Source organism: Trachypithecus francoisi, unplaced genomic scaffold (assembly GCF_009764315.1).
Source record: "Trachypithecus francoisi isolate TF-2019V2 unplaced genomic scaffold, Tfra_2.0 Lachesis_group4, whole genome shotgun sequence".
Classification (NCBI taxonomy): Eukaryota; Metazoa; Chordata; class Mammalia; order Primates; family Cercopithecidae; genus Trachypithecus; species Trachypithecus francoisi.
Genome location: NW_022681469.1, coordinates 97682776 through 97692699, shown reverse-complemented (window position 1 = coordinate 97692699; position 9924 = coordinate 97682776). Strand labels below are relative to the sequence as shown.

Here is a 9924-nt window from a genome sequence, read left to right as displayed (position 1 = left end):
AAATCATCTAGAATCCCACCATCTATAGATAATCACCTTTTGAAATTTTGGAGTATTGCTGTTCTCATATGTGGATTGGTTTCATGGTTGTCATTATACTGCAAATGCCCTTGCATATCTTGCTTTTGTTCACAGTATTATATCACTAGCATCTGTATTTGTTGTTAAAAGCTCTTCATAAGAATAATTTTGAGCACCTGGATGATTCATCATATGGCTGAGCCATGGTTTACTGAAGTCAGTGACTTTTGGTAGGGTGGTAGTTGCAGTAAGCTCACTAAATGTGACAAGAACAATAAAGGTTATTTTATGGAAAAGTCATCCTACCGAGTGACCATCCTCATCTCTCATACTGGCAGCCTTCCTTCCATGACTGTAGACAACTCCGGGCAACCAGGACCCCTTCTACTCTTAAGCTTATTTTTTAGAGAAAATATCTTAGAAAATCATCTCCCTTTTCCCCCACCCAATCAATCCAGATGTTTGATTACCATGTTGACACAATTGGATTATGACTTAATGGTAAAGAGCAACTTTTCTAGAGAGATTTTGCATGGAAAACGAGAGCATTTTAAAGATCCTCATATGGCAGTTTATTTCTCTTGTTAAATTCATGTCCCCCAAGATATCACAGCACCCACTAGGTACAGGTACTGGGCCACCCTTCGTTAAATCATAGTTGGATTTATTTTTGCTTCCCTTTTTGGCCCTCTTTCCCACCATTTGTCATTTTCACAGGCGTTAGTGACATAAATCTTGTGGAATGTTGGCTATGCACATAGCATGAAGGATTCAACCTCTCCCATTTCAGGCTGGTTGGCCAATGTAAGCAACTGAGGGTGGCAGAGATCGGGGACAGATAAGACAGGGAGAAGAAGGGGTGGAGGGACTCTAGAAAGAATACCTGAAGTACAAAAATGACACCTTTAAGATTGAGGGTGATGGCAGCTGACTGATGATTACCAGGTAACACTGGAGTCCATTGGAAGCTGCACAACAATGAACTGTTATGATTATTTTTCCCTATCTATATGGAAAGACCTGGTTTGCTTCTCTGCACACAGTCCTGATTCAGTGTGGTGCCCACATATTGTAAATGTCTTATCCAGGAATCCAGGGACCTGGCCCTGAAGGAAAAACTGAGGACAGAGTATTTCTGCAACAGGACTAGGCTCTTGCAAACTTGCCTTCCCAAAGCTCCGAGCCCAGCTGGCCTGCAGGGGAGGCGGTCTTGCTGACAACCTGCTGTTTGGCCTTATACTTTCTGTCACAGAAGAGTCATTTTTCCTGACTTGAAGAATTTGATGGCCCACGAGTGCTGGGCGGATTTTATTAAGCTGATAAATATGACTACAAGTTTACTTAAAACCAGTGGCTCTTCTCACTGTCAATGCTGTGGCGTTTATGCTTTTTTCTCTCAAGCTCTCTTTGGCCCAAGCAATTCAGGGCAGGGAGTTTGAAGGGTATTTTGTGTCTGACGTGGGCAGTCTGAAAAATAGTGGACCTTCTAACATTGCACTGACAGACACTCTCAGGGCTAATATAATTGATGTATTCATAGGAGCTTAAGCAAAATAGCTTTCCAAAAGGGAGAAAAACTTGTCTTTTCACCTAAGCACTGACCGATTTGTGGTTTGGATGCTTACACGAGATATTAAACAGACTCGATGGAAAAGGCTTGTTCGCCTCAAGTCTGACTTTCCCTCATCTTGTAATTTTTGGCCTTGAGTCAAATTTTTGTCTGTTCCCCTGCACTCCTTGGGTTGAGGCCAGCACCACGGGCTTGCACTCTCCATGGTGTTGACAGAGTGTTTTTCAGCTGTACCAAAGGCCACAGATTTTATGTCAGACTTCAAGATACACAGCTTGATAAACATGTCTGCCTCTGGCGATTGGCAGCATTCTTTCTGGAAAAGAAAACAAAAATTGTTTTACATCAATAAGGAAAGTGGTATGAATAGCAAAGAATAACACAACTTGGAAGGTGTGCCTGAGGCCTGAACTTTTTTGCAGTATGTTTTGCTCTTCAGTTCAATTTAGTTTTGAGTTGTATCTTCACCCCACCAGCATCTGATTACTTTGATCAGCCATATGTGTCTGGTTGTGTAACAAACAAACAAATCAACAACTGATTTGTTTGGAAGGTTTGTTGGTGGTAAATAACTCCAGAATGGTGTTTGGAAAAAGTATTTTGGCTTTCTATAGATATTTTATTTTATTTTTCTTATGGGATGAAATGGCTCATTATCGTTAACTCTCTCATTCACTGTAATTTAAAGAAACTGTGTGATGCTATTTCTCTCTGATATTTTCTAGTTGAGTTTTTTCCCATCACTTTTTTCTCTTGGCCACGTGTCAGGTCACTAAATTGGGAAATCAGGCCATATGGATGACACAAAACTCAACTCTGCGTTACCTGGAAATCTCGCCTTTGTAGAGCTGTAGCCAGCTTGGTACAGATTCCCACAATCAGAGGACTGGATAACTTCTTCTGACAATTTCTTGCAATCAGAGGGGGTTCTTGCATTGCCATCTGGACTTCAGCGTTGACTGTTGGGAAGGAAGAGGGAGGAACACATCCTGAGAATCAGCACCCTCTTTCTAAAACTGCTTTGCCATTGAGCACATGCCCCGGAAGCCTGAAGGGAAGGCTGACTTTTTCAGGTTAAACTTCCCTTTGGAAGATTGATTAAATGCTGATGATCTCTTCAGCAAGCCCGTGTGGACCCGATGGCTCAAGGCCAGCCCCGGAACCTCTCCAGTGCAGCCTGCCGGCCGGATTGTACCACCTCACCTGGATGCTGGTTGCTCAAAGGCCGATGAGACTCACGGTGCCTGCTCTCGGGAATTCCTCAGTGGCACTCAACATTAATTACCTCTCCCCCAGGCCCTTGTGCAGAGTTCGGTGCCAGATCTCTGATGTCACTGCAAGACTATGATTAAACACCAGCTCCAGATCAGCCCAGTGACAGGGAGGGTCATCAGTAATGGATTTGAAAGGGGCTTCAAGGCCCAGGGTAATATGTTATTCATTACCAATGTCGGCTGAGGAGCTGTGAATCTGTCTGTTGGTTGGTAGCACATTATATGACACCTCCCCAGGATCAGTGCTAGAGAACGCAGTTGCTGTTTGATGAGTGGGGGTGTGGTGTAAACATGTGATGTCAGTATCTTATCAGGTAGCAGAGCTGAGTAGAGATGAAATAGTTCAGCAGTCTTAAGCAGCTTTAGAGAGCTGCCTCAGAAATAAAAATGGTTCATTCATAGACATAGTAATTCACACATACATACATATACACACATATATGCATGTGTATACATACATATGCATATTGTTTTTTGATGTTTGGGGATGAGCTCTGAATTTAGGACATTTTGACAAGCTCTTCTGTGCACATATTCTGTTTGCAGAGGGCAGGGTTCCTAACCTGGGGTGCGTGTTTGATGGCCCGTGGATGGGCCTCGACAAGGTCTGAGAACCTCTATGATTGTAAGTAAGTTTTTGCGTGGAAGGCTAAGTTACTTACCCTCTCCAAGCTTTTTCAGTCATCTATAAGATGGGGGAAACAATATCTGCCACACTGGGTTGGGGTGAGGACTAAATAAGAAAATGCACTTAAAGCACTTAACACAACCTGTGGCCCAAAATGCTCTCTCAGTATTAGATGTTATTATTACACTTGTTGTGTTAATAAGATATACCTTTGTGAATTTTAATTGGATCTGGGAGCCACAGATTTTTACCAGATTTGCAGAGGAAACTTTGAACCAAACAGGTTAGGAACCTCTGTCTTTGATAGCTAGAACCACTGGAAAATAAATCTTTTACAGAGTCAAACTCACTTTGTCAGAAGTGGAAGATGAAGACGTGTGATTTGTGAGGTTGACCAATCTGGGGAAATTCCTATAGTCCCCAGGAAGCGGGAAGACCTTGCCAAGTTTTATGTCACTGCTGTTTTTCTTCTACCTTCTATTAGTTGAAAAAAAGTCTTTTCTCACTCTCTCCACATTTTTTTCTCTGAATAAAGCCTATAGGGTATAGCCATCTCATCTGTACATGCAAAAAGCCTGCTTTCCCATGTTTTGCCTCCTTTTGGCGTTTTGGCTACTGTTATAATAGCAACACCCTGTTACCACTCAGTCTCAGTTTATAATAATAAAAGAAAAATTTCAACTGAAAGCTGCAGCTATTCGTGTGACGTAAGTAAACATTGCTATTTCCATTTTACAGATTTGTAAACTGATCCAGAGAAGGGTCAACTTTTAATACACGTACCAATTCAGAAATAATAACTCTCAATTCAGGTTATGCCAAACCCATGCACCGCAGAAAACATCACAAAGACTTCCTGCAGTCCAGTGGCCCCTGGAATCGATTTACTACATACGCGGTTGGGAAGGAAGTATCTTCCTCCTGCCATAAATCCTCAGACCCTGTAGATATGAATGGCTGAAACTACATGCCTGATGATCGCCATGATTTTTCACATAGCAATGAAGAGCGATAGCTGTGCAAGTTACAGAACACTGAATTACATGTAGTAAAAATAGACAGTCAAGCCCTTCATCTAAAAATTAACTTAACTGCTTGAGGAAAGAGATGGCTATAAAGTTAAATGGTGTAATTTCATGTATGGAAATGGCTGTCCTTTGTTATATTTAAAATTTACCTTAGGAAATAATTACCTCTGCACAAAGCCAATTTCTAAATGGGAAACATTCCTCCAGCAGGATGTTCTTTCCATCTCTTGGGGGCCCCCCTGGAATAGTGCTACTCAGCGATCCGGGGGAGAAAGTGTCAGTGCTCAGAAGCAAACTTCCTCAATGAAAGTCTCACTGGAGACTGGCCTCATCCATCATTATCTGTTCTCATCCCAAGGCAGCACGCCGGCTTTCCATCCTACGGAATTTAGTGGGAATTCTCCTCTGAGAGGATGCTGTAGGGGGTGAGAAAATGACCCAGTGTGCAGAGGGCCCTCTGCTGGAGCTGCGGAGGAGACCAGAGGAACCATTGTTTGGCCATCTTCTAGCTGACTTTAGAGCCACCCCTGCTCTGACCTTAGGAACCTATTGTGTCCAAGCAAGATGATAATTGAAGATCATTGTGCAAATGGTGTTCTGTTTTCCTATCTGCGGTAACATTGTTTCTCCTGGGATTTCAGCTCATCAAGACTTTCTTTGATCCACTGCTGTTCATAAACTGCATAGAAAAGTCTGACATTGAATTTTTGTCTGAATTTTTCTTTTTATCAAGGAAGCCAAGGCCTTTTGCATTCTTTTAATTTTAATTACAGGGCAAGCCCATGCAATAATGTCATGACTTATAATGCCAAATATTTTTGCTTTTGATGGTCCCCTGAGTCTCAGAGACAGAAGCAGGAACTACTTTGTTTATTCATGATGCATTTATTGAGCCCTTACATCATTTGAGGCACTGTCCTGGACCCTGTGGAGACTGAAGAGGAACGAGACCTGGATCCCGCTCTCAAGGGGTGGGGATGAAGTGGTGAGGCTGAGGCATGTGCACATCAAGGCATGAAGGCATGTCTGAAAATGTGGGTATTGCAAAGGTGCAGGAAATTCCTATGGAAGGTCAGAGTCAAGAGAGATTGTATCTACCTTGTACATGGGAGGAGGCTTCTTGGAGGAGGTGGCATTTAACTGGGTGAATAGTACGGGCAAATCCAGAAAAGGTGATATCAGGTGGGAATGGGACTTTTACTCCATTTTCCTTGAAAAAATGACTCTAGGTACATGTATTTTTTATGGAAATTAGGGTCAGAAAATTATCCAAGTGGATTTTACTTCAACTTCCAGCTCTAGATTTTTTTGTACATGGCATGTGACTTTAAAGCAAGAAAAATGAAAAATTAAAAATGCAAGGCAGAAGAGCAAGTCAATATGTGCGTTGCGTGTCACAAAGGGCATTTGTTCCACATTGGAGTAATTCATCAGGTCATTGTGCCAGATAAATATAATCTCTGAAATCAAAAAGCATGAGCAAAGTTTGAAAACCCTCCATTTCCACATGTGACCATTACCTATTTATAGAAGGAATCACAGTGGAATAAGGCAATCACCCTTTCTCGGAAAGCAAGAAGGATGCATTTCCTGGCACCATAAATAGAATGTCTGTGAGTCTCTGGCCACCGCCTCTCCTTAGCAGACAGCAGACATGGGACGGTAACAGCCGTCTTTGGGATAGGAATAATTAATGGGGCAAGCGTATGTCTGTGGCTTTTGAGCAGCTAGGGTGAAACTGCTTGTCCATTTCAGCTTTCACCTAAACCACTGGGACACTTATTTCCTGAGTCAATGGTGAGTCTGCAGTGTTAACAAAAGACTCCCATTGATTATTGCCCTGTAGTAATTGCTGCCAGTGTTAGGCTGTCCCTCACAACTTGTTGACATCTCTTGACAATTTAAATATGGCCCATGCTAAAGGCCTGAAGCCCTCAGAATGCAGGGTGAGGAATGAAAAGGCAAATATGAACTTTTCCAGCAAACTTAAGTGCAAGGTGCAAAAAAGCATCTCCAGTGATGACATTTTAATTGTACATTAGGAGCCTTTTCAGTGGAGCCTCCCGGCTCTGCTTGTGCTGAAAGGTTGCTGGTAAGCTAAATCCCTGTAGTCCCCACAATGCTTTGTAAATAAGAGGAGGCAGTGATGTACCCATGAGTACATGAACAGCCCCTCGGATTTTAAAACAAAGGCATGTTAGGAACCACCAGAAGGAAAGGTTTCATATCATGGGTGGGGTGGAAGTTGGCAGCTGCATCTGGAAAACCAGTTTGCAACTCAGCTGTGCTTGATGCTCAGCAAACTGACCAGGGTTCAGTAAACTGTGGCGGTGGCCCAAATCCAGCTCCATGCCTGCTTGTTGTAAATAAAGTTTTATTGGAACACAGCCATGTTCACTTGTTTATATATTGTATATGGCTGCTTTCCTTCTACAACAGTGGAGTTGCTGTTGGACAGACTGTGTGGCCTGCAAAGCTGAAAATAATCTACTATCTGGCCCTTTACAGAAAGAGTTTGCAGATCCCTACCCTAGATTAATGTATGCTGAAGGATGATTTTCATATTACTCTGCCAAATTAAACGTTTTGTAGGAGATTCTATAGTCCTAGAGAAGCTATGCAAATATGTGTGGGCTTTGAGGCCTAGAAAGCTGGGCTTGAGAGAAACAGGGCTATACCCTACCCTTATTATAAAAACTTTAAAACTTTTCTGCATCATTCTCATTCTACTTCTCTAAGATACTCATGTTCTTAGCTAAAAGTTCCCGCCTCCTGTGACTTTAGGGATCATGGGAAAACTGGTAGAATTTTATTTCCCTTGGAGCCCTCACAATCTAAACTGCTAATTCTTAAATGGAGGTGTAAATGCTTTTGATTGACATTTGGTTTAAGTATGACCATAAAAACTCCCAGTGCCACAGGTAGATTTAGTAAAAGTTAGGCATGCTTGTTCTGGCATTCCATAGTTAAATTTAAGTTTTATGGACTGCTTAGAGAAAGAATTCTTTATAGCTGGGAAGGAATTAACCTTTAAGGCACCAGTTTGCTGTAATTGTTAAAATTAGCATAGTTACTTGGGTGGAAAACTCTAAAATGTTCTATACTCTTGCTTGCTTTGGCAGCACATATGCCAAAATATTCTCTACTCTTTTATTGTAAAGGTCCCTAGTTTAGGTCTGTCACCAACAAGGATGCTGAATTGAGACCCAGCACTAGAGGCCACTTCCTACCCTCAACCTTATAAAACTCTTATATATATGGAGAAGACGTCCTTTGCTCTGGATGAAAAGCCAGTGGATTGTCGTGTTGAGAAAGATCCTGAGGATGCATCCAAGAGCAGTAGGGAAAAACTCCACGATCGATATCAATGGCTGATATCTGTGATGCTTCAAGACAGAAAGTGATGGCAACTCATGCTGCATAATTATTATTCTTGCTCTGTGGTTTCAAGGGCTGTGGAATTGCAGAACTGTCTTCTGTTTCTTTGTTATGAGCTCCCTGCTCTGTTGTCAGCAGGTCTGGGACTCCATGTTCCTGTCACTGGGTCCTATCACCACTTCTTATTCTGTTACTCCATTGCTCTATTTTTATGTCTTTCTATATTTATTTATTTATTTTTGGCTCCTCTAACTGGAAAAACTTCTCTTGAGAAGTCTTTCTTTTTTAGACACTTCTGGTTGATAAGCGTACTTGTTTCCACTCTCCAGGGCCAGTGCATACAAGTGTGCAGACTGTGACCTGGACAAGGTGGCCTGGAGAAAAGGTGTGAGGGAGGCTTAGATCATAGTGCATCCATTCCTTTCAGCTTTATTAGTCTGCATCCATTTTTAAGGATGGATTTTTTTTTCTTCTTTTCTTTGTTTTAAAATAATTCACTCATAGATTATTTTATTAAATTAATTTTAATCCATTTGTTTTTTATGTATTTATTTTCTAAGCCAGTGTCTCGCTCTGTTGCCCAGGCTGGAGTACCGTGGTGCAATCTTGGCTCACTGCAACCTCTGCCTCCCGGGTTCAGGCGATTCTTGTGTCTTAGTTTCCCTAGTAGCTGGGATTACAAGTGTGCGCCACCATGCCCAGCTACTTTTTGTATTTTTAGCAGAGACGTGGTTTTGCCATGTTGGCCAGGCTGGTCTTGAACTCCTGACCTCAGGTGATCTGCTAGCCTCCCTACCAAAGTGCTGGGATTACAGGTGTGAGCCACCATGCCTGGCCTAATTCTTTTGTTTTGATGCTTAAATTGCCCCAAATTTGGCCAGTGAGAACCCTTTCAGGTTGGCTTCTGTGTTCTATTGACATATTGCTATCATCTTTGTGGGCACCTTATTAACTTCCTGGCAAGGCAAAATGTTCCAGACTCATCTTCACCTTCCCCACCCCAGCTCTGGAATCAACCATTTCTCCAAAGATCCTTGGCTCCTTTCAGTTAGCAATGGTATTTATAAACTAAGACTGGGGTTCCAGGTGTGCTCACAGCTAAATGGAATGTCATTGTTTTTAGGATGCAAAAAAATAAAAAATTTTAATGACGTCATGAGTTTATATTGACACTTCCAAGTCCAATCTAATCACATAAGGCCCTCCCTTGCCGTCCCCACTCCCTTTTTAATTCTTTTCTTTACATTTAGAACCAACCCTGGCTCCCAACAACATCAATCCACCTATTATGTCAGAACTGTAACATTTGCATACTTATTTATGTTCTCATCCTTAGTTTAATCCTAGCTCTACAATCATATATATTAAATACTCACCATCAGTCCTTTTGCCAAAGTTTCCCCACTTTTCTCTAGGTTGGATAGTTGGATGAGTCTCATCCTCTAGTGGACTCCTCAGGAATAGCAGGTGTTTCATTATCTTTCTGATGGGAAAGCTTCTCCTGACATTACTTCTGGCTTCCAGTTCTGTAGGTCAGCTCTGGCTTGCTTTGGCTCTGCTGAGCTCCACATTTCTTTCCATCCCTGGATGTAGGCTGAAGGAGCAGCCCCTCTCTGGAACACTCTTCTCATGGCAGAGGGTAGGAACAAAGAGGTTGACGCAAATGATTCAAGTACATTTAAAGCTTCTGCTTAGATGTGGTGTACATAATATTTGCTCTCATTCCATTGGCTAAGGCAAGTCCCTTGGCCAAGTTTTCTGATGGGCCAGGAAGTACACTCCTCCTACATGGAAGCATGGCAAAGGTGAGGAGTGGCTGATACTTTCACAGAAAAGGGAGATGTTAAAATACTCAAGGGTAAAGTACATCTTCAAGTGGGCGATTTTGTTTAGCGGAATTTCCCAACTTAATTGACCACAGAACGTTTTTTTTTTGTTTTCTGAGGTACATCTTTTAGCACTCAAATTCCCTGGAGGACACTTTAGGAAATGCTGCTCTGGTCCATCTGGAGGTGTTAGAATTGA

At 42.1% G+C, this 9924-nt stretch overlaps 1 protein-coding gene across 1 annotated transcript; it reads right to left on the bottom strand.

Moving 5' to 3' along the window:
• Positions 1–522: 522 nt before the first annotated feature.
• Positions 523–9532, bottom strand: LOC117072529. The gene is made up of 3 exons (XM_033192829.1): positions 9276–9532; positions 2417–2550; positions 523–1907 (listed from the first exon to the last, which is right to left on the bottom strand). The coding sequence occupies exons 1-3, from the start codon at positions 9373–9375 to the stop codon at positions 1608–1610; spliced, it is 534 nt and encodes a 177-aa protein (XP_033048720.1). The 5' UTR covers positions 9376–9532; the 3' UTR covers positions 523–1607.
• Between the last annotated feature and the right edge of the window lie 392 nt (positions 9533–9924).